The sequence below is a fragment of the Stegostoma tigrinum genome, chromosome 39 (genome assembly GCF_030684315.1).
Source record: "Stegostoma tigrinum isolate sSteTig4 chromosome 39, sSteTig4.hap1, whole genome shotgun sequence".
Classification (NCBI taxonomy): Eukaryota; Metazoa; Chordata; class Chondrichthyes; order Orectolobiformes; family Stegostomatidae; genus Stegostoma; species Stegostoma tigrinum.
In genome coordinates this window covers 158,062-183,446 of record NC_081392.1, presented here as the reverse complement: position 1 = coordinate 183,446, position 25,385 = coordinate 158,062, and the positions used below count along the sequence as shown (strand labels likewise).

Below are 25,385 nucleotides of genomic sequence, written 5' to 3'. Positions count from 1 at the left end.
CAGTGAAAGGAAAATAATGTTTGATGAATTTATTGGAATTCTTTGAGGATTTGATAAACATGGCAGATAAAGGAGAACTGGCAAATGTAGTTTATATGGATCTCCAAAAGACATTTGTCACGATGTTACATAAAATGTAACTGCACAACATAAAAGAAGCGACAAAGGTGATATATTTATGTAGATTGGCTGATGAATTGCGATAAATAGATCATTTGCCAAGCTGAAACAAGTGGAGTGCTGTAGAAATCAGTGCTGGGGTCTCAACAATCTACAATTTATACAAATCACCTGAGGACGAATGGATCGATTGGATTGAAGCCAAATTTATTGACGATATGACAACGAGATAAGAAAGCAAATTGTACGGATAGATGCAAAAGATAGGTTGAGTGGAGGGTTCAAAATTGACAGATAGAATATGAAATGGGAAAATGTGGGGTTGTCCACATTGACAAGAAGAATGGAAAAAGATAATATTATTTAAATGAAGGGAGACTACAGAATGCTGCAGAGTCTGGGTGTCTTTGTACAAGAAGCACAAATATATTAGACTACAGATCCAGTAAATAATTACGAAGACAAGAGACATGTTGGTCCTTATTGCAAGGTAAATGGAGTTTCATAGAATTAGAATTAGCTTTACTCTTACATGTGTTCACATGAGTACAGTGAAAAGTTTACAAGTCACCACTTACAGTGCCATTTAGGTACTGATTCTCAAGCACAAATTCATGGAGCCCTGACCGTGTGGAAGCAGGCCATTTAGCCCATTGAATCCACACCAACCCCTCTGAAGAACATCCCACCCTAGACTCAATCGGCAATTTAGTAAAACAAATCCACCTAACCCGCATATCTTTGGACTGTGGGACTTTGGGCTGAAGCACCCGGAGGAAACCCACACAGACACCAGGAGAATGTATAAGCTCCACACAGACCGTTGCCTGAGGCTGGAATTGTACCTGGGTCCCTGGCATTGTGAGACAGCAGTGCTAACCATTGAGACACCATGCCACCCCTTAGGGAAAAAAGTTAGGAAAAAAAGGAATAAAATGTCCAGCAATAAATTTGAAAATTAGAGAAATACAAGTTCAGAATAATAGTCCTTCCACTGCAGGCTGTGCCAGGCTTCATCTCGAGGCTGGGAGTCAGTACTGATTTTCACCCTGGATATCATCAATGCCACCCAAGGAAGGGCGGCAAAAAGTAAAAACAAAATGCAATGGGAGAGAGAGAAGACAGAAAAGAAATGGACAGAAGCGGACGAGCTCCATGTCAGGAATCCTACTTTGCCACCATCTTGGAAGAGGAATATTAGCAAAGTTTTGGGGCGACTGTGCAGAGCACTGATGAGAACACATCTTGAGTAATGTGCAGGTTTGGTAGTTTTAAGAATGTGCTTTCATTGCAAGCAGACAAGGCTCATGAGGTTGATTGTGAGATGGGGAATTGTCATTTGTGGAAGGGTTGGGCCTCTGTTCACTAGTGTTTAGATGCCTTGCCTTATAGGGAATCTAGAAACAGGAACACAGTTTCAAAATCAGGGGTCCCCCAATTAAGGTGGAGGAATTTCTTTCCTCAGGTGTTCAGCAGTATTTGAAATGCACTCCTGAAGTGAACAATGGAGGATGGGTTATTCAATATATTCAGGGCTACATTTGGTAGATTTTGTTTAATAAAAGATTCATAGGGCAGGCATGACTGTGGAGTTAAGGCCTGATCAGATTAGATGCAATCTTATTATATTATGGAGCAGCCTTTAAGGGCTGAATGGCATATTCCTGTTCCAATTTCTGATGTTCCTATTTCCTAACTTGTGTGTAATCATCTCAAAGCCCTCAGGTCCTCCTTTAATCTTCTAAAAGGAATACAAGTGGAGTCGATGTATACTGGCATTTTAATTCAGCAACCTGACAATCACAGCTGTTAACTGTTGGCATTTACCTTTTGAAATAGAACAAATAGTAGACATGTGCAGAGGCGACTTAGCCACAACAGAAGCCAACAAGAAACAACTTCAGGAGGGGAAGGGAAACAGATTCGGATGAGGGAGGAAAATGAACTCTTGAACCCCTAATTAAACTTCATGGGTTGAATGGTGCCCTTCTATGCCATAATAACTGTAATATTGCAATGAGTTTTGATTGGGTGTCGCTGCAGGTTGAACAATGTATGCTTTCTCTTCTAGTTCTGCCAGACACTGCAAACAATTTGACAGTGACTTTCATAAGCTCTCGTGCTCTTGGAATCTCATGGACTCCTGGCTTCAGTGGCTTTGTTCCATTTACCTCCTGCACGGTCCAGGTAAGCTCCGTCATCCCTGAGCGAGCAAGTTGTGTGTTCAAGCCTCCACTGCAGCAGCTTATAGCTAGCCTAGACTGAAACTTGAGCAGGCGTGAGTGAACACTGTGCTGCCGTAAAACTGAGACCGATACTCTTTTTTTCTGGTGTGAATAAAGTCCTGTGGCAATGTTCAACAATGAGCAGGGGATAATTTTTAAGCTGTAACCAATATCATTAAAACTGGTTATCTGTCTATTCTTGCTATTGCCACTTGTGGTGTAAAACCAACTGAAATGTTGAAAAGATGCTACATATATGCAAACGAACAATAGGAGTGGTGATATGCTCGGAGAGGTATCAAATAATTGTAGGAACAGTAGGTTAAGCTGAAAAATGAGGGAGAAACCTGGCTTTGAAGCTTTCATGTAAGCTGCAGAAAATGAGAAAAAGCTAAAATGCTGGTGATAGAGGAGAAATCCTTTCCATGAAATGCATGGGGTTGTGGGATCTGCCTTCACTGCTTGTAGCCCTTGTTTGGTATTTTTCTAAAGTTATCACCTCCCCAGTCTGCCACTGGAAGGCCAGTTTCCACCCATCATGGGGTTGGAAAATGTTAATAGACAAGTAAAACAAGCCAAAGGCCCTCCCATTTCCTTGTGGCGAGAAGCCTGCCTGGCCTGATTTTCAACACCAATAAAGTTTCTCATTAAAGGAACATGATCAGCGAATTGATTTGCTATGGCTTCCTGTGATTTTTAATCAGCCTACCTGGCTTGTTCTTACCTTGTACAGACTAAGTTCTTCTAATTTACCTCAGACTCCTTCTCCGGTCGGATTTGTATCTTGGAGTTGGGAAATTTCCTGACTCAGCCCATTCACTTTGTGGAATATTGCCCTGGGAGGCATGTTTTGCATGCCAGAGGGGAGTGCATGTGGGATATAGTGGAGCTCACTGCTGCTGGACACAGATCAGAAGTAGACTCAGAAGTCACCAAGTGCTGTGTCCAACTTTATCCCATTTGCTCCACTAAATATTAGACCCTCTAGACCTCATGGCCCCTCACCCCCACAACAAACCCATGTGTGCCATCCACGCCAACTCTTACTACCACCTCCCCTCCAACAACCACCATCAGCCTCTCAAGCACTTCATGTTAACCCATAGCACCCGCATTATGTGTGCTAGCCTGAGAGTTCATCAGATGCTTCTTTCTACCTATTATTGTCCCTCTCTCTGTCACCTTCTTCCCTTCTCTGCCTCTCTATGTCGCTCTATAACCCTGTCCCTCAATTTCTTATCCTTGTTGTCCTCTGTCTCTCTTATTCATTTCATAAAGTACAAGTTGGTGAGTGAGAAGTTAATTTCAGTGAGTAGAAACTCTTGATGCATGCCAAGCATTGAGTAATGCTTCGAACTTTTTTCCACTGGTTTGATCATCACCTCGGACTGAATAGAAGGCTGTTTAATACTTTGCTCGGAGCTGGTTCTGTAACAGGAGATCTGTGCTGCAGCAGTCCAAGTCTTTACACACTCTGGTGCTTCAGATCATTAGAATCCAAGTCAACAAGAGTGAAAGCAAACTGCCCCTCGCTGGGTAGTTCTTTGAAAATCTCACTGTTAAAAAGGTTTTAATTTGTTAACTAAAACCTTCTTCATGAATGTGTGTGTGTTTTAGAAAGGTATATTCTTCCTGTTGTTTTCTTGTTCTGTCTGCATCATCTCTCCTCAATTCACAATGATTACGAAACACGAGGAAGAGTGACTGCACCCACAGCTGAGGGTGTTGGGATGGCGCCAGGAGAGGAGCTGACGTGAAGCCAGAGCTGGTTCCATGACTGAATGTGACAAGGAAGGCAGCGAAATTAAAAATGGAGCATTGGGCCCTAAGAGGTGGAGGAAGTAGGGCAAAGAGGATGGTGGGTTTGAGCGGTTGGTGGTTGTATGTCGCCTCTTACTCCAGACATATCAGCAATTTGAAGAAGATGAAGAGACAGTGGTGGGATTGCAAAGTTTTTTTTATTCTCTCCTGGAATGTGGGCAGCACAGGCTAGGCCAAACATGTATTGCTCCCCCTTGCGCAGTTAGTGGTGAGATGTCTTCCTGAAATGCTGCAGTACTGGGATATAAGGGCATTCATAATGCTATTGCGGAGGGAATTCCAGGATTTTGACCCAGTGACACTGAAGGAAGATACTATGTTTCCAAGTCAGGATGGTGAGTAGTTTGGAGGAGAAGTTGCTGCTGGCAGTGTTCCCATGTATCTGCCCCCCTTGCAGTTCGAGATTGTAATAGTTGTGGGTTTTGACGGTGCTGTCAAAGGAGGCTTAAAGTTATTACTTTGCATTTGTAGACTGGATCCACTGCCACTACTGTGTCTCTTTGTCAGAGAGGTTGAAGTTGGAGGCATCAGCAGATGTGAAAATCCAGCAGGGTGCTTTGTTCTGGATGGTGGAAAGTATTCCATCACATTTCTCTCCTGTGCCCTGCAGGCAATAGACAGACTTCAGGGAGCCAGAAGGTGACTTACTTGTTGCAAAGGTCCCAGCCTCTGACCCGCTACAGATTCACCTAAGATTCTATTCAATGGTAACTGTCAGGATGTTGATAGCAGGGGAATCAATTGACTGTAATGTCATTGAATGTCAAGGGGAGGTCATTAGACTCCTTGTCGCAGATGATCATTTCACAACACTTGTGCTTGGCATGCATGTTACTTGCCACTTATCAACTCAAACATATGGACATACATGGAATAGCGTAGGTTAGATGGGCTTCAGATTGGTGTGGCAGGTTGGCACAACATCGAGGGCCAAAGGGCCTTTACTGTGCTATAATGTTCTATGTTCTATATGTTGTCCAGATCTTGTGACACGGTCTTTAGATACTGCTTCAGTTTCTAAGGAGTTGCAAATGGTGCTGAACATTGCACAATCATTAGTGAAGATCCTCACTCGAAGATGTTAGGCAAAGGTCATTGATGGGACAGTTGAAGATTTTTAGGCCTAGGCCAGAAGCTTGAGGAACTCCTGCAGAGATGCCTTGGAGCTGAGATGACTGACCTCCAAATACCACAACCATCTTCCAATGAGCCAGATATTACTCCAACCGGTATAAACCTTTCCTCCTGATTCATATTAGCCAAGATTTTGCTAGGACTCCTTGATGCCACACTTGTTGAGAGTGCCTCTCCTTGGACCTAGGATCACGACATGAGCCAGAAGACTGATTAAAAGAGGAGCATAGATGGACATTTCTATTGGACAACAGACATCCTGCAGTCATTTGGCTGAATATGGAAGTTGAATCCAGTACTAGAGATAATGAGACTTGGCAAGAAAGAGTAAGCTCATACAGAAAAAATACTCCTCTGGAACAAGGAGTCTTAGACTGTCGACCTATTGTGTTGCCAGAGTGTACCAAATTATTTTTACATCTGATATGATACTTCTGTGGGAATCATACAGTGACTAATTTATACACAGCAAAATGCCTCAACCACCAGTGAGATAAATGGCCATATATTTTGCTGCTTGGTAACTCTTTGAGGAATAAATATTGGCCAGGACACCAGGGTGATTTCCTACACAGTTCTTCAAGATTATGCTTTGGGATCTTTTACATCTTCACTTGTTTGACATATCATTTGAAAGATGGCATCTCCATACTGCACTGATCCTAGTTGAGACCTTAATGGTAAAGTCATGGGGATTGTTACTGAACAAAAAGACCTTGGAGTACAGTTTCATAGTTCCTTGAAAATGAAGTCACAGGTGGACATGGTAGTGAAGAAGGCACTTGGTATGCTTGCCTTTGTTGGTCAATGTACTGAATATAGGAGTTAGGAGGTCATGTTGTCGCTATACAAGACATTAGTTAGGCCACTATTGGAATACTGTATTTAGTCTGGTCTTCCTGATATAGGGAGGATGTTGTTAAACTTGAAAGGGTTCAGAACGATTTACAAGGATGCTACCAGGATGTGGAGCTATGGGGGGAGGCTGAATAGGCTGGGCTAGTTTCCCTGGAATGCCAGAGGCTGAGGAGTGACTTTATTAAGGTTTCTAAAATCATGAGGGGCATTGAAATGATGAATAGTCAAGGTCTTTTTCCCAGGGCATGGAGGTTCAAAACCAGAGGGTGTACATTTACGGTGAGAGGGGAAAGGTACATAACGGATCTGCGGGGCAATATTTCCATGCAGAGTGTGGTGCATGTATTGAAAGAGCCTGCAGAGGATATGGTGGAGGCTGGTACAAATACAACATTTAAAACACATCTCAATGAATACATGAATAGGAAGGGTTTAGGGTAATATGGGCCAAACTTTGACAAATGCTACTAGATTAGTTCAAAATATTGAGCTGGCGTGGGCAGGTTTGACCGAAGGCTCTGTTTCCGTGCTGTACATTTCTATGACACTATTATGCAAAGGAGAATGTGTTCAAAGGCCTGAGTTAATGACCTTGAGTAGTAAAGAAAACCAGGGCTTTTGCAGTGGGAATTGTTTAGGTTTACCTGATTGCAGTATAGTGTCAACTCAAACTAAAATGCAAATGTAGTAATTGCAAAAATATAACAGCATTGACAGTAATCACCTTAATACAGTCTTCCAAACAGACTGATGAGAAGGCAGAATCAGTCAGTTATTCAAGGCTCTTGGCCAAACCCAATTGGCATTCACACCCCTGTAAACCATCCCAGTCAGTCTGGCAGGAAATCAGGAATCTCGCTGGACACTACGATTGAGAAAGCAGCTTTTGTCACAACAAAATCATGCCTGTAAGTTAGTTTATGATCCAAGTGTAGTGATGTTGGACTCAAGAGGTGGTCTGGGCTTATGTTGATGTTTCTTTCCACTCTTCTCATTGTTGTCAGCTAAGACCCACTGGAGGCTTTTTTTTTATTCAGCAAATGGACTCTTGGATATCTGGCAGTCCATGGATTACAGGGATTTGGACCTCAGTACTGAAGGGTGCAGAAAAGAAAACTGGAAAATCTGAGTGTTGGAGAGAGATAATGGGAACTGCAGATGCTGGAGATTCCAAGATAATAAAATGTGAGGCTGGATGAACACAGCAGGCCAAGCAGCATCTCAGGAGCACAAAAGCCTTTTGTGCTCCTGAGATGCTGCTTGGCCTGCTGTGTTCATCCAGCCTCACATTTTATAAATCTGAGTGTTGGCTCGGTTAATGAATGATAGTATTAGCATAATAAGAAGGATGACGTGTGATCAGGAAACCAGGATGTAGATATGATTTGGGTAGAGATGGGATATTTTTAAAGCAATGTTTTTCTTCTGGAGAATAGCCTACAGGCACCCTAATGGTAAACACTTAGTATAAAGGAAGAGGTAAAAGAAGCTTGTCAAAAAGGTATGCAATAATCAAAGAGGATTGTAATTTACATATAGACTAGAAAAAACCTCCAATGGGCCTTAGCTGACAACAATCAGAAGAGTGGAAAGAAACATCAACACAAGTCCAGGACCATCTCCTTAGTTCAACAGCACTAAATTATAGACTAGAAAAATCAGATTAGCCTAAATAAGGTTTTGTAGAATGTTTTGGGGATGGTTTCTTAGACTAGAAAGTTCTGGATCTGGCTAGGGAGCCAAATATACTAGATTTGGTATTGGCCAAAGAGATCTAATTAATTCATGATCTCTCTATGAAGGCACCCTTATGTAGCTGTGATCATAATATGATTGAATTTTGCTTTAACTTTTAGGAAGAGAAGAGTAAGTCTAAGACTAGTAGTTTAAAATTAACTGAAGGGCAATGAATAAGTAATGAAAGCAGAGATAGCTAAAACGAAGTGTTAGCTTCAATGTATGGGGATATTTCAGAAAACACAAAATATGCACTCCAATGAGAAAGAATAAAGAAAGATCTACCGTCTGTGATTAACTTGAAAGATTAAAAATAGTATCAAACTAGATGGATTTTATCCTAGGATCTTAAGAAGCGGCTAGTGAGATTGTTGATGAATTGTTTTTCATTTTGTAAAATTTTCTTATCCCAGAGAAAGTCTCATTAGATTCAAAGATATCAAATGTGACTCTTTTATTCAAAAAGGGGAGGAAACAGAAAGCAAGAAACTACAATTTGTAGTATAAATAGCAATTTACTGGAGTTTTGAAGAGTCTGAATTGATTTTATTGAAATAATTAACGTCCTGAGGTGTCTAGACAGGGTAGATGTGGAGAGGGTGTATCCTCTTGTGGGAAAATCTAAAGCTCGGGGTCATTCTTTAAAAATAAAGTATTACCCATTCAAGACAGAGACATGGTGCTTTTTTTTCCTCAGAGAATTGTGAATCTTTGGAACTTGCTACTGCAAAGGGTAGTGGAAACAGAGACTTAACATTTTCAAGGTACAGGTAGATAGATTCTTTTTTAGCAAGGGGTGAAAGGTTATCAGATATGCAACGTTGTGGAATTGAGGCTACAATCAGATCAAAGATCAATGGTGGAGAAGTCTCAAGGGGCCAAAGGGCCTATTCCTGACTCGCATGTGTAGAAGTGTAGTGGATAAAACATTGCCTACTTCTCAGATTCTCATGCTGATGAGACTCGGCGCGAGGAATTGGGAGGTTGTTGGATCTTGCTGTTAGGGACTGCATATGCAGCCTAACCTGCCCACTGCAGTTCTGTGAAAATCCTGAACTGTTAGTGATGCTGTGAATCAGATGAGGTATTAAACTAAGGTCCCATGATGCTATGCAGAGGCATTGGTGGTTAGGGATCTGGGGGGGTGGGAGTTGCCTGGATCAATTTTCTTCCTGAAACAGCATCCCAACAGACTCATTTGCCATTATTACCTTGACTCTGCTATGCACAAATTGGCTACTGGTTTATACAATATGACAGTGGCTCCACTTCAAAATATTTCATTTGTTGTAAAATGAGTTCTGGTTTCCAGAGGCCAAGAACAGTGTTAAAAGGTAACATTGTGTTTGTTAAAATTCTCACCCACATTCTCAACTTCCACCACAGTCTTTTCTCTCCCTATCTGGACAATCATTTCCATCACAACCATCCAATGCTCCATTAATTCTGATCTTGTGTGCATGCATAATTTTGATTTGTACCGCCATTGTTGGCCATTCAGTCAGCTGTTTGGGCCTTTCCCCCTCTCCACTGCTTTGTCTCTATACCTGACTTCTGTCTTTTAAAATGTTTCTTAAAACCTACTTTTTTAACCGAATATTTGGTGATTTCATTTGACTCAGTATCATAGTCACAGATTCATACAGCAAATAAACAGACCCTTTGGTCCAGCCAGTCCATGCCAACCATAATCCCAAATTAAACTAGTCCCACTTGCCTGCACTTGGTCTGCATTACTCCAAACGTTTCTTACTCATGTATTTATCTAAATTTATTTAAATGTTGTAACTTGTTCTGGACAAGGCCAGACTCGCTCAAAACATTTTAACAAGATAGCCTAGACCCTAACTTTCTCTTATTTTAAAGATAGATGTGAAGTAGGTGTTCCAGGTGTGATCCTCTCGGCTTTAAGCAAACCGGAATTTATTTCAACACAATGGTTGAAACTCAAACAAAAGAAAGCGGAATTTAGAATAGCCCAACAATTCGAAAACTTAACTGACCCAATACAGCAACTCAACTAATTAACTGTTGCAATATAATAACATCACATAAACACAACCCTTGGCAAAAAAGTAAATTCAAACACAGACTTTTATAGGAATGAAAGAACAATGTCCAGAGAGATTTCAGAGAAATTCAGCTACGAATTTTTTACTGAAGTTTAAAAAACTAGAACTTGAACTAGGAGAACTTGCCACTCCCCTTCCAGTGTTAAACTGTTTAAAATAAACCTAGCTCCCTCCACTCTTCAGTACTTCTGCATTCACAAACTCTCTTCCAAAAAAAAAGCCCTGAACAAAATAACGTTTTTAAAGTGACAGCATGTGCCACTTCCTCTGGAAGTTCACTCTACAAAGGAGTCACTTGCTGTTTAAAAAAATGCCCCTTATTGTGTTTTTTAAATCTTTCTCCTCTCACCTTAAAAAATGCTCCCTAATCTTAAAATACCCTGCTCTCGGGAAAAGGCACCTCCCATTCACCTTATCTATACCTGACATGATTTTATAAATCTCTATAAGGTCACCCATTGCCCTCTTACACTCCAGTGAAGAAAAAACCTCAGCCTATCCATTCCCAGAAACACTCTGGTAAACTCTTCTGAATCCTCTCCATCTTAATAATGTCCTTGCTATGGACCCCCAGAACTGGGCTCCATACTCCAGAACAGGCCTCCCCATCATCCTATACAACCTCAACATAACGTCCTTACTCCTATACTCAAAGGTCTAAGCAATGAAGGCAGGCATGCCAAGAACTTTCTTAAACACCCTGCCAGTATTATTTTGGGTCTGGACCCTTCTTCAGAAAATGAAGAAAGGTCTAGACCCGAAACGTCAGCTTTCCTGCTTCTCTGATGCTGCCTGGCCTGCTGTGTTCATCCAGCTCTACACCTTGTCATCTCACACTGCAGCATCGGCAATTCCTGCTATCTCTGGAGAAAATTCCTGTCTCCTCCTTTGGGAGGGGAGATGTTAACTGGGTGCTTGAGCACAATACGATCAGCCGCAATGATTCCTCCCTGGTCATCTTTTGATTTGGGGCAGAGAACTCAGGCATTGAGGGCAAACGGCAGGACAATTTTCATGAAATAGGGCTAAGTGATTTGAGTTGCTACAGTTTGATTAAGCCAGATTCCAGTGAGCAAGTTTTCAGATATTTGAAACAATCCTCTTTATTTTCTCAATAAAAGTCCATTGTGAGTTTAAACATTTCATCAAATCTCTTTTGAAGAAAAAAGCCACAATTCTTTCCATATACAGAACTGTATTCAGCACAGAGACTGCTGGCTCTGCTCCTCCCTCCTCCTTAATCTTTATATCAAACTTGTAGCAAACATAAGATGTGCTGTCATCTGAGAGAGGGAGTTTCTATCCAATGTGTTACTGAGCTACACAAATCAGGAAGTTTCCATATCTGATTTTTTTAGTCTGACAGCTTATTTTATTCATTTCCATAGAATCCTCCATCACTGCAGGACATCTTAAAGAAATTCACAGTTAATAAGATCCTTGTGGAATGTGGTCACTAGTATAATGAAGGAGATGTGGCAGACAGTATGTACACAATAAACTCAAATCAACAGCAATGTGATAATGACCAGATAATCAGCTTGTCAGGATATCAGCTGAGAAATGAACATTGCCAGCCTCCACGCTCTCCCTTATTCTTTTATGGGATGTGGGAGTCACTGGCTAGGCCAATATTTACAACCCATTCAGAGGGCACTTACGGATAAAGCACTCTGCCATGGGTCTGGAGCTGTATGTAGGCCAGACCAGGTAAGTATGTTCCTTCCCCAAAAGGATTACCAAACCAGATTTTTTTTTAAACAGTAGTTAATTTTTATTTCAGAATTTTTGAATGGAACTTTCACCATTTTCCATGGTGGAATTTGAACCATGTCCCTCAAGCATTGACCTGGGGTTCACAGCACAGAAGAAGCTCTTCAGCACTTCAGGTGTGCACAGACAAAAGAACTACCCTAAATCTAAGATAACAAGGTGTAGAGCTGGATGAACACAGCAGGCCCAGCAGCATCGGAGGAGCATGATAGCTGACGTTTCGAGTCTGGACCCTTTTTCAGAAAAACTCTAAATGTAATCTAGTCCCACTTCCCAGCTCATGGACCTTCAATGTTACAACATTTCCAGTGTTCGTCCAAGTCATTTTTAAATGTTCTGAGGTTTACTGGCCTCAGGCTGCGTATTACAGACCGCACTACACTCTGGGTCAAAAGATTTTCCTCAGAACCTCTAGTCTTTCATCTTAGAATTATGCCCTCTGTTAATTGACCCTTCAACTAAGGGGGGCAGCTGCTTCCTATCCATATGTCCATGCCCCTCATAATCTTATACACGTCAATAATCAGGACCCCTTTCAGCCTTCTCTTCTGCGCTAAAGAAAACAGCCTGAACTTATACAGACCTCTTCATAAACTAAACTACTCCATTCACTGGAATGCTAGTCCAGTGACATTAACCAAAGCCTCAGTCTTCCAATCGTTTCTTGGAAGAATTTGCTTCCATTTAGTGGGGTTATTTGGCTTTGGTATCATGCACTATCACAAGGATGGAAGCTGTACTAGTTTAGAAATCCTCCTGTAATACAAGGGGCATGTCAAAGTGCACTGGGATGTAAAGAGGAACATTTGTAAGTTCCTGGTCTCTACACAATGAATTTTACTGTAAAATGCATGTTTTTGAAGATCTGGAGAGATGGCAGTATCCAGTTCAGATGTGGTTTGTCCACAGTCGAATAGTCTGTTCAACTGCCTCTGCAGAAAGTGGAAGGTGAAAGGGACATTGTCTTCTGGGCCAATCTTATAGGAATAAATTAATTTGTAGTCTTGATTTGTGAATTTTATATTCCTCTAAAGGATTTAAGTTTTCTATTTGTAAAAGTGACGTGAAATGCACAGTCAGATCATCAGTAGACAGCATTTCATCAATGGAGTATTTGAGGTCAATGAATGAACTGGATTTGCGAACTCATCCCTTTCACTTCTCCATTTGATAGTTTCAGAATGAGCTTCTCCTATGTACAGTCACTAAATTGCACAGCATTACTCAATCATTAAAATGAAACAATAAAAAACTGCAGATGCTAGAAATCTGAAACGAAAACAGAAATTGCTGGAGAAACTCAGCAGATCTGTCAGCAGTGACCCTTCTCAATGTTAACTATGCTTTCTCTCCACAGATGCTACCAGACTTGCTGAGTTCCTTCAGCAATTTGTTTTCATTACTGAATCATTGTTCCATAATAACTGCCTGATTGTATTCTGTGAATGACCTGAAGCTCCTCAGGGACTGAGTTACAGGTGGGAAGGGTTTTGGTAAGGAAATTTCTCTGAGTGGCAGTGAGTAGCCTTTATAAGAACTAATCTATTTCAGTTGGCTCTCTGAGTTTTTAATTTATTTTGTTGTAAACATTGGACCTTGGTGGATTGAATATAATTTGTATTCAGTTGGAGTGTGAAGTCAGAGCAATAATCTGATAATGTACATCCATTTGAGCAAGGTACCAGCGTGAGATCGGTATTTGTAAAACTAAATTTGAGAAAGCACCAATGTGCATCCCCAGCATTCTGTGTGGCCTGAACTTTTAGAAAGCTGAAACAATTCCAGAGCTATGTAAGTATGGTGGGTGGGTGGGTCTGAACTCTGGGATCCTTACCCCCACACTAGTTCCCCAGGCACTCCTGACCTGGTATCTCCTGGACCCACACCTCATTAGGTGAGGTCACATCAGTTCCTTCAAGACTCATGTTTCACTCAGCTTTTTGAAACAAAGATTATATTCAGGTATGGCTGTTGACTTGCTTGCCGGGCTGGCTTGTTTTTGTTCAGCTGCTTCGTCACCATGCTAGGTAACATCATCAGTGAGGCCCCCATTGAAGCAATATTGTTCAGGTACATTTTGAAAGGTAACTTCTGAACCATTCTGGGAGTTAGGGTGAATACCCCATGGTGAGCTCAAGTGTCTGTTCCTGCACATTGTTCTATGTTCTATGAGTCCTTTAAACCACTTGCCAAGCTGCCCTCACCTACCCCCACAAGACTTCTTATAATTCCACATCAAGGGTAGGTGGTGGCCAAGCAGTATTATCGCTAAACTACTAATTCAGAGACCTAGGTAATAGTCTGGGACCCTGGGTTCGAATCCCACCATGGCAGGTGGTGGAATTTGAATTCAATAATAATCTAGAAATAAGAGTCAAATGATAATCATGAAACTATTGTTGATTATCTGGAAAAATCCATCTAATTCACTAATATTTTTTAGGGAAGGAACTCTGCCATCCTTACCTGGTCTGGCCTACATGTGGCTCCAGACTCACAGCAATGTGGTTGACTCTTAACTGTTCTCTGGGTAATTAGGGATGGGCAATGAATGCTGGGCTAGGTAGTGATGCCCACATTCCATGAATGAATTTTAGAAAAGTCGCTTTAATCCATCTGTACTTGAAAATTGTTCTTTTTACAACTAGATAAAGTGTTAATGAAGCAGACCATTAATGTATGAATAATGTAGGCTTCAAACAATTTACATCTTTGAATCTTTATAAATAAACTTTGACCCATTAACAAAAGAGATTTCAGAAAGAACAACTTATTCTAAGCACATAGGGATGCAATTCAAGCGAAGTCAACAGTTTTCTCCAATTGTCAAAACAGGCCCCTTCTGAGAATGAGTCTGGGCTTTCACCCAAACATGAATAATATAGACAGGTATAAGAAATCTTTTAGGAGAATGAAACAGCTTAATTATCTCTTTCCAACCCCATTTTGATTTAGCTTTCTCCCCTGCTCCCTATCTTTCCCTCACCTTTGCTGAGTTGCAATGCACTGAATGGATTTTGCACACATCTTATTAAATTAGAATCACAGGTAGTGGTTAACAGCTGAAAAAAATACTGCGATTTGGTGACGGATAAAGAAACACTCGATTGTGTGTAAGAGCACTTCTGAATGACAAAAAAAGACAATCTAATTATTTGGGCAGTGATGCAGTCCTCTAACTGGGCCCAGATGGGAAACGTCAAATATGAAACAAAATACTGTGGAAATTGAAAATCTAAAATGAAAGAGGGTGTGCTGGAGAAACTCAGCAGGTCTGACAGCACCTGTGGAGAGAGCAAATTTAAAGCATTAACTTTGTTTCCCTCTACATAGATACTGCCGGGCCTGCTGAGTTTTTGTACATTTGACTTCCCTGAGTTCTGGAGGCTAACTTTAAAGATTGAGATGCCTAGATGCAGGCACGAGGCTTTAGTACAACAGACTAAGCAGGATTGAAGACAGTATAAAGTCAGAAGTAACAAGAAACCAGGTTATAGACCAACAGATTTGTTCAAAATCACAAGCTTTTGAAGCACTGGTCCTTCGTCAGGTAACGTTTCACTTGGCAAAGGAGCAGCAGTCCAAAAACTTGTGATTTCAAATAAATCTATTGGACTATAACCTGGTGTCGTGTGACTTCTGACTTGTTCACCCCAGTCCAACACCGGCCCCTCTACATCTTGACAGTTTAAGAGAAGATAATTCATGCAGTAATGAACTGAGCGGACTCTTAGACAGAACCCTGCATCACTGAATGCGAAAATAATTTGAGATGACTTATGTTTTTTTTTCTGAGGAATTGAGAAGTGCTTTTTGCCAACATGCATTCTTAAGTTTCGGACCTTTTATTTACATGAGCGCAAGGATGTGGGAAGGATCCATAAGCACATTTTTTGGGGGAAATTTCCTCTCTTTGGTGACCACTTCTGTTTTTTTAGAGAACAACAATGTTTGCTATGCACGTGAAGGTCTGAGGCCAGATTGCGGGGAGCAATATTTTACTTTAGAAAATCACATGTTTGCTTTTCCTAATTTCTTTCAGGCCAAGCAATCTGAGGGTGACCTCAGTCAAGAGATCTATTTGAAGGATATCTCTGTTCCACCATTTAATCACATGATCAGAGCATTGGCACCGTACTCGCGATATTGGATCCGGTTGGCCTGCAGCACAGAGATTGGCACCTCGCCATGGAGCAGCTGGGTGGCAGCAGAAACATTTGAAGGAGGTGAGGGTGGAGGCACTGTTTCCACTCTTGGATAAACATAAGGGGTCAGTGTTAGCTCCAAGTGGTGCTCCCAGAGCATTAACACTGTCAGAGGTACTGTTTATCCAAAGAGTAGTTAAATTGAGAGTTCAGTTTGCTAATTTGAATATTTATTTCTGTTTTCATATGTGTAGTTTTTCCCTTGAGTTAACACATATAAGCAGATCATCTGATCATTGTTCGTGATAGCTCGTTGTGCAGTAATTAACTACTACAATCCTACATCACAACAATTGCAACAATATAAAACAATGATTTTATATCGTACAAAAACATAAATTGCTGGAGAAACTCAGCAGCTTTAACATCATCTGTGGAGGGGAAACAGAGTTAATGTTTCGAATCCAATGGACTTTTCTTCTTTTTTCTGTCCACAGATGCTGTCAGACCTATTGAGTTTCTCCAGCAATTTCTTTGTGTCAGGTTTCTGGCATTTGTGCTTCTTTGTTTTATCATATATATCACACCATGGGTTTGCTGCTAACAGCGTGTTTTACTTGATGTGGCAATGCTTATGTTATCTTCCCTGTAATAAGAAACTGGGCTTGGATATTGTGATATGAAAGAATCCAAGAAACATGAGGGGTCATCACAACAAAATATCTGTCCAAAAATTGCATCCCTCAGGCACAAAGGTTTCTGAGCTAAAAACGTTACAAAAGAGAAGTGAGCTTCCACAGTGTCATGCTTGTTTTATTATTTTTATTACTCACAGTAAAAAAAATGCTTTGGGGTATCCATATTAATGTAAGTGTTACATTTTGACATGTAAACTTCCTAGGGAATGAGATGAAGGGATCTGCAGATACTGGCGAATCCAAGATAACAAAATGTGAAGCTGGGTGAACACAACAGGCCAAGCAGCATCTTAGGAGCACAAAAGCTGACATTTTGGGGAGAGTCTGATGAAGGGCCTAGGCCCGAAACATCAGCTTTTGTGCTCCTAAGATGCTGCTTGGCCTGCTGTGTTCATCCAGCTTCACACTTTGTTAACTTGTTTTCCTAGGGAATGATTTTGATTGGCTGGGTGTTGTCAACAGCAGCATTTTGAAAACAGTGATTGTGGAAAATTAAAGCTCGAGACCTCCCAAGTCTGAAATCTATTGCCCCTAAATTGGATTGCAGTCATTCAAGAAGGCGGCTCATGACTCCCTTCTCAAGAGCAACTTGGGTTGGGCAATAAATGCTGGTCCAGTCAACAATGCCCATTTCCTGTGACTGAATTTCTTTTTCTGAAGTTAAAAAAAATTAGCATTGCCCAGTGTTTTATTGTGTGACATTGATGTGACCATGTGGAAATCCAGATGAAGCTTCTCAGTGAAACTCTCAGGGCAGCTAGAAATAAATGATTTCCTCAGGTTGGGAACTCTAAAACTAGGGAGAAATGTCCAAAAATTAGAACTAAATCTTTTAGGAGTGAAGGATGACATTTGCTTGATACTGTCTTTCATAAAATGGGAATTTTAACATTTTGTTTATGGGATGCTAACACTGCTGGCCAGAATGACACTTATTGCCCATCCCTATGTGCCCTTGAAAAGATGGATCTCCAAGTCAGGACAATATGTAGCTTTGAAGGGGAATCTGCAGGTTTCCATGTATCTGCAGCCCTTGTCCTTCTAGATGTGTTTGCAGTTGTTGAATTGATATTCAGGCAAATGTTAATGTTAAACTTCAGATTGATCAATATTTATCTAAAGGATGCCAAGGTGGCATCATGGCTCAATTTGGGCTAGAACAGAGACAATGGCCTGAAAAAAATGGTCATGATATGGGTGTGACTGGACATCTTACCTCTTCTGGCATCACCAATATTGTAAAAATGGGGTACAGGATGTGCCTGCTTCCTAACCTACCTGCAGTTGTAAATGGGTTTGTTAAAATTCTGCCTATAGAAATGTTCTGTGCTTTCCCCCAGATTGCCATCGCTCAGGAGCTCTCAGAAATGAAGGAGCTCCAGCCTGCAGTTTGGGAATGCAGGACACTGGGCACAAGAAGCTCATGGAACAAAACAGGGCATGAAGGGAAGGAAACAATACTCTGAGCAAATTTATTACAAGTATATAGGCACACACCTGGACAAAGTGAAAAAACAGTGATAAAGGATGCTACCAATAAAGCTTAACGATCAGAACCAGTGTGTACCTTGCATCTCACCTTAGCAAAGGAAACTGGTCTTGAATTTCTTCACTGTGTACTCCTTTAAGGTTCAGCTATAGCACTCCGTAGCATCTCATACTGGCATTTCATCCATGCTGCCTTCACTGAAACTGAACAATGTATTAGATTCATAATAAAGGGGCACTGCAGGTTCAGAGGGCAAAGGGAGATATCCTGTGACACCCTCCTGCAAATGCTTCAGTTGTGCTGATCAGCTGTACTCTCTTTAACACTGCCTTCCAGACAGCAATGGATCTTGAGGATGGAGAAATTCCAGATGTGACACCTCACCAGTGGGCATGAACAGGGACAGGAGATGAAAGATGAGGGAGCATTAGAGGCAGAGAGAGGTGATACAGAACAGGGAGCTGCCCAGGTATAATCATGAGGTGTCTTGTTCTGCCACATCCTTTTCCTCACTGTTATCAAATCCCTGATTCTCTATGAATTCACAGTCTGGAAGGCTGTGGAAACTATCTCTCTAGGGACAACCAGCAGCCATGGCAATGGCTGGTACAATTGCCTTAGTAAGTCGCCACTTTGTCTGAGCTGCCTTCATTCCTGCCCCATGGGTTTAACTGGACAGAAAACACATTTTCATGTTGATTTAGAAAAAAGGTGTGAAAATATGAGCTTTGGCCAGTTTCCCACTGAAGACAGGTTTGCAACACAGAAATGACTAATGTTTTCCACCTCAATGGCACTCCCTGGAAAGTGCAAATAATTAGGAAGTTTGGTGCAAAAGGGATGCTCATTCCTTTCCTGCCACTTTGGCAGTTAAGTTCTGGATAAGAATGTCAATGGTTGGCCTTCATGACCAGCCACCAAGTAAAACCCTTAACTGATTAATTAGCAGTTACAGGCCTCAAGCCACCACTGGCTCTGGATAAATCCCTGGGACCTGATCAATTAGATTAGATTCCCTACAGTGTGGAAACAGGCCCTTCAACCCAACAAGTCCACACCGTCCCTTAAAGCATCCCACCCAGACTCATCCCCCTATAACCCACACACCCCTGAACATTATGGACAATTCAGCATGGCCAATCCACCTAACCTGCACATCTTTGGACTGTGGGAGGGAACCAGAGCACCCGGAGGAAACCCACGCAGACACAGGCAGAATGTACAAACTCCACACAGACAGTTGCCCGAGGCAGGAATCGAACCCCGATCCCTGGCCCTGTGAGGCTGCAGTGCTAACCACTGAGCTGCCGTGCTGCCTACCCCTGTGCTGCCTAGTCTCATTAATGATGACTGTGAAACTATTACTGATTATCATAAAAACTCATCTGGTTCACTGATAGATAGCAGGAACTACCGATGCTGGAGACTGAGATATCAAGGTGTAGAGCTGGATGAACACAGCAGGCCGGGCAGCATCAGAGGAGCAGGAAAGCAGATGTTTTGGGTCTGGACCCACTTTCCTGAAGAAGAATGCCTAGCCTGCTGCTCTCATCCAGCTCCACACCTTGCCATCTGTTTCACTGATATCCTTCAGGGAAGGGAAATCTGCTCTCATTACTTGGTCTGGTCTGTATGTGGCTCCAGACCCACAGCAACGTGGTTGACTCTGAAAATGACCCTCCTGACCATGCAATGCAATTCAGGTACAATTAAAAGTGTTGGCCTGGTCAGCCATTCCCATGCCCAATATATTCCAAATAAATACAAAGTCAAGTCAACTAGTAGAGTGGACTCGATGGGCCAAATGGCCTTACTTCCACTCCTATGTCTTATGGTCTAACTACATAATGGCTAAATCAGGTAAGAGCAAACATGTGAAAAGCCTAAAGAATGTTAGTGAACCAGTTGAGTTTTATAACAATCTGATAACTCCATGGATTTTTATTTCCAGGTCAACAAAACTGATTTCAAGATTTTCAAATGCTCTTGGTGAGATTTGAAGCCAGAACTAGCCCAGGATCTCCCCCATGTTCCACAGAATAGATAGGAAAATGTCATAGGAAGTCACTCAGCAGTTATTGCCTAGGAGCTTTCATCTCTTGGGTTGACGTCATTCAAATAGCCAGAGTGATTTGTGATTGAAGTTCGGGGTGGCACGGTGGCTCAGTGGTTAGCACTGCAGCCTCACAGCACCAGGGACCTGGGTTCGATTCCAGCCTTGGGACGACTGTCTGTGTGGAGTTTGCACATTCTCCCTGTGTCTGCGTGGGTTTCCTCCAGGTGCTCCGGTTTCCTCCCACAGTCCAAAGATGGTTTTGTGGATTGGCCATGCTAAATTGCCCATAGTGTTCAGGGGTGTGTGGGTTATAGGGGGATGGGTCTGGGTGGGATTCTTCAAGGGGCAGTGTGGACTTGTCGGGCCGAAGGGCCTGTTTCCACACTGTAGGTAATCTAATCTAATCTAAATGCAATTTTCCTCTGTTAGACTTGGTTGATAAACTGCAATCTCTCCGGATACAAAATTAAAGATTGATCTGATGCATAAAGGGCAGGCTCAAAGCCTCTTCTGAGCAGGTTGCAGTGAAAGGATAGACTCATCTGCATTCAGGAAATGTGACGGGCTCCCTTTCTTTCTTATGTAAATATCGATAGGAATGTTTTCTAATTCAGTTTGTGCTGGACACTGGTCAGCCCAGTCCTATTGTTACCTGCAGCCCCCAGGGGATTCCTTGGCTTTCTATCATTGCCATTAAGTAGAATGGTTTATAATTTGCCTCCACAGCTTCGTTTTGAGTTATAACCCGTGTGATTGAAATCTTTCTTAATGTCTTTGGCTTTTGCATTTTACCTCGTGCTTTGCATTTCAGATTTCACATATGTTTAAGGTCTCTGCTAGAACTGAGGAGAGTGACGGTGTGTGAAACAACAACAACCTGAATTTACATAGTTCCTGTAATGCTGTTAAAACAAAGCCCAAAGGCTCCTTGTTGATATGTTATGAGATATATTTGTATAAAAGCAGAACAAGATAAGAAACAGTAGCCAGAACTGACCATTTCGGGCCTTCAAGCCTCCTGCACCATTCAACATGATCATTGGCTGATCAACAACCTCTACTTCAGAACCAGGGGTCACAGGCTTAGAATACAGTGTAGCCCATTTAGGACTGAGATGAGGAGAAATTTCTTCACCCAGAGAGTGGCAACTCTCTGGAATTCTTTGCCAGAGAAAATGGTTGAGGCTCTGATGTTTTCAAGGAGTTGGATACAGTTCTTTGGGCTGAAAAGGGAAGAAAGCAGCAGCAGGGAGCTGAGTTGGATGATCAGCCATGATCATACTAAACGATGGAGGAGGCTGGAAGGACTAAATAGGCTATTCCTGCTCCTACTGTCCATGTTTTAAAGTAACATCAATTTCTCTACATCCTATAATACTTCTAGAATTTAAATTCTAAGTATTTTGAACTTTAATGCGCTCCGTGACTAAGCACCCACAGTCCTCTGGGTTTGAGAGTTCAAAAGAATCCCCAGCTTAAAACAATGTGTGGACCAGTGGCTGAATGTTTGTTCAGAGAGGTAGGATTTCGACGAAAGTCAATGCACATATGACCTGAAGAAATTAGGAGCAGGAGAAGGGTATTCGGTCCCTTGTGCCTTCTCTGCCATTCAATGAAATCATGGCTGAGCTGAGTTGATTAATCCACATTCCTGTCTACCCTGGGTAATCTTTTACCTACACCCCCAATCCCACAGATCTATTCTTGAAAGGGAGATGCTAGAGGTGTAGACCTGAAATGAGGGTTATCCAGAGTTATGAATCCTGACAGATGAAGGCTTGGCCATCAATGGTGGAGCAACAAAATTGTGGATATGCAAAAGTCCAGAATTTAAGATTTACAGGCAATCTCAGTGGATTGTAGAGTTAGGCATAAAATGGAGAGGTACTTTCCCTCTGTTTGCCAATGATACCCCCTTTACCTGAGGTTCACTAATGTCCCCAAATAACTGATGCCTTCATCCTCTTAATCAGCTTGTCATCACCATCCAATCTCTGTACTCACCTTGCCCAGGATTCACACTTCATTTTCTCCATTAAGTATGGTCACATTTTGCCAACCACACTCCCAGTGATTGTTGGCTGCAATTCTACCACAACTTTGATAATGGGAACTGCAGATGCTGGAGAATCCAAGATAATAAAATGTGAGGCTGGATGAACACAGCAAGCCCAGCAGCATCTCAGGAGCTCAGGAGCCTCTGATGAAGGGTCTAGGCCTAAAACGTCAGCTTTTGTGCTCCTGAGATGCTGCTGGGCCTGCTATGTTCATCCAGCTCCACACTTTGTTATCCTATTCTACCACAACATGTTGGTTTTTCATCCAAAATAAAGACACAGTACTATTCTTACTTTTTACCTATTTGCTCAGCATTTTCTGCTCAAAATGGAGAATAATTTTGCTGCAGTGTTCTTGTGATCACAACTCCCTCTGTTTTAGAGCTAGTGAATTGAATTCAGTGACACTTCTTCAGAACGCTGGACTGAACACTGGGTCATTGGACTCAAAATATTAGTTCCCTTTCTCTCTCCACAGAGGCCCTCCAAGCCTGCACCGATCGAGATCCTCTGTCTAACCTGTCATCTATTTTCTAAGGGTCTGTGTCCATTTGCTCCCCGTCCATCCATGTACCTGTCCCGATATATCTTAAAAGACGCTAACGTGTCTGCGTCTACCCCCTCCGCTGGCAACGCGTTCCAGGCACCCACCACCCTCTGCGTAAAGAATTTTCCACGCATATCTCCCTTAAACCTTTCCCCTCTCACCTTGAAATTGTGACACCTCGTAATTGAGTCCCCCACTCTGGGGGAAAAAGCTTCTTGCCGTCCACCCTGTCTTTACCCTTCATGATTTTGTAGAACTCAATCAGGCCCCCCCCCCCTCACTCTCTGTCTTTCTAATGAAAATAACCCTAATCTACTCAACCTCTCTTCGTAGCTAGCACCTTCCATATCAGGCAGCATCCTGGTGAACCTCCTCTGTACCCTCTCCAAAGCATCCACATCCTTTTGGTAATGTGGCGACCAGAACTGTACACAATACTCTAAATGTGGCCGAACCAAAGTCTTATACAACTGTAATATGACCTGCCAACTCTTGTACTCAATGCCTCGTCCGATGAAGGAAAGCATGCCATATGCCTTCTTGACCACCCTATTGACCTGCGTTGCCACCTTCAAGGAACAATGGACCTGAACACCTAGATCTCTCTGTTCATCAATTTTCCCTAGAACTTTTTCATTTACTGTCTAGTTCGCCCTTGAATTAGATCTTCCAAAATGCATCACCTCGCATTTGCCCGGATTGAACTCCATCTGCTATTTATCTGCCCAACTCTCCAGTCTATCTATACTGTGCTGTAATCTCTGACAGTCCCCTTTAGTATCTGCTACTCCACCAATCTTAGTGTCATCTGCAAACTTGCTGATCAGAGCACCTACACCTTCCTCCAAATCATTTACGTATATCACAAACAACAGTGGTCCCAGCACAGATCCCTGTGGAACACCACTAGTCACAGGTCTCCAATTTGAGAAACTCCCTTCTACTACTACTCTCTGTCTCCTGTTGCCTAACCAGTTTTTTTATCCATCTCGCTAGCACACCCTGACCATGTGACTTCACTTTCTCCATCAGCCTGCCATGGAGAACCTTATCAAACGCCTTACTGAAGTCCATGCATATGACATCTACAGCCTTTCCCTCATCAATCAACTTTGTCACGTCCTCAAGTAATTCTATTAAGTTGGTAAGTCATGACCTTCCCTGCACAAAACCATGTTGCCTATCACTGATAAGCCCATTTTATTCCAAATGGGAATAGATCCTATCCCTCAGTATCTTCTCCAGAAGATACGTCAGGCTCACCGGTCAATAATTACCTGGATTATCCTTGCTACCCTTCTTAAACAAGGGGACAACATTAGGAAGTCTTCAGTTCTCCGGGACCTCACCCGTGTCTAATGATGCTGCCAAGATATCTGTTAAGGCCCGGGCTATTTCCTCCCTCGCTTCACTCAATAACCTGGGATAGATCCCATTCCAGACCAGGGAGCTTGTCCACCTTAATGTCTTTTAGGATACCCAACACTTCCTCCTTCCTTATGTCAACTTGACCTAGAGTAATCAAACATCTATCCCTAACCTCAACATCTGTCAAGTCCCTCTCCTTGGTGAATACCGATGCAAACTACTCGTTAACAATGTCACCCATTTTCTCTGACTCAGCACAAAACTTTCCTTCTTTGTCCTTAAGTGGGCCAATCCTCTCTCTAGTTACCCTCTGGCTCTTTATATATGAATAAAAGGCTTTGGGATTTTCCTTAACCATGTTTGTCAGCCCTCTTAATCCCTCGTTTCAGATTCGCTGTACATTCCCCATATTCTTCCAAAGCTTCATCTGTCTTCAGTCGCCTAGAACTCATGTATGTTTCCTTTTTCCTCTTGGTTAGTCTCACAATTTCACCTGTCATCCATGGTTCCCTAATCTTGCCTTTTCTATTCCTTGAATTTACCTTCAAACAGTTTCTCCCAATCTACATTCCCCAGATCAAGTAAATCCCAGAACTGTGGGAAGCTAAGGAAGTGATTGCAAATTCCCTCACTGAGATATTTGTGTTGTTGATAACCACAGGTGAGATGTCAGAAGATTGGAGGGTAGCTAACATGGTGCCATTGTTTAAGGAAGGTTGTAAGGAAGAAACAGGTAACTAGTGTCAGTAAGCCTGATGTCAGTCATGGGTAAGTTGTTAGCAGGGATTCTGAGGGACAGGATCTACATGTATTTGGAAAGGCAAGGACTGATCAAGAAGTGATCAAGAAATGACAAAGAAGCTTGCTGAAGACAGAACGATGGACGCTGCCTATAGAGGCTTCAGTAAGGTGCTGACAAGGTTCTGCATGGTAGATTGGTTAGCAAAGTTAGATCACATGGAATGCTGGGAGAGCCATTTAGATACAAAATTGACTTGAAGGTAGAAGACAGAGGATGATAGTAGAAGGTTGTTTCTCAGATTGGAGGCCTGTGACCAGCAGTGTGCTGCAAGAATTGGTGCTAGGTCTGCTGCTTTTTGTCATGTAAAAATGATTTTGATGTGAATATAGGAGGAATGGTGAGTAAGTTTGCAGATGACACCTAAACTAGTGGTGTTGTGGACAATGAAAAAGGTTATCTCGGAGTACAATAAGACCTTGATCTAGTGGATTGAAGGGCTGAGGAGTGGCAGATGGAGTTTAATTTAGATAAGTGTGAGGTGTT

The 25,385-nt window shown here is 42.1% G+C and overlaps 1 protein-coding gene across 2 annotated transcripts in view; it reads left to right on the top strand.

Annotated features, from left to right (window-relative positions):
- The window catches only part of LOC125447662 (tyrosine-protein kinase receptor UFO), a 223,054-nt gene that overhangs the window by 64,390 nt on the left and 133,279 nt on the right, over window positions 1-25,385 (top strand). For both annotated transcript variants that reach the window (XM_059640926.1, XM_059640927.1), the window contains 2 exons: window positions 2,192-2,307; window positions 15,783-15,966. In XM_059640926.1, the coding sequence (XP_059496909.1) occupies window positions 2,192-2,307; window positions 15,783-15,966 (300 nt within the window). The remainder of the gene's footprint in view (window positions 1-2,191; window positions 2,308-15,782; window positions 15,967-25,385) is intronic.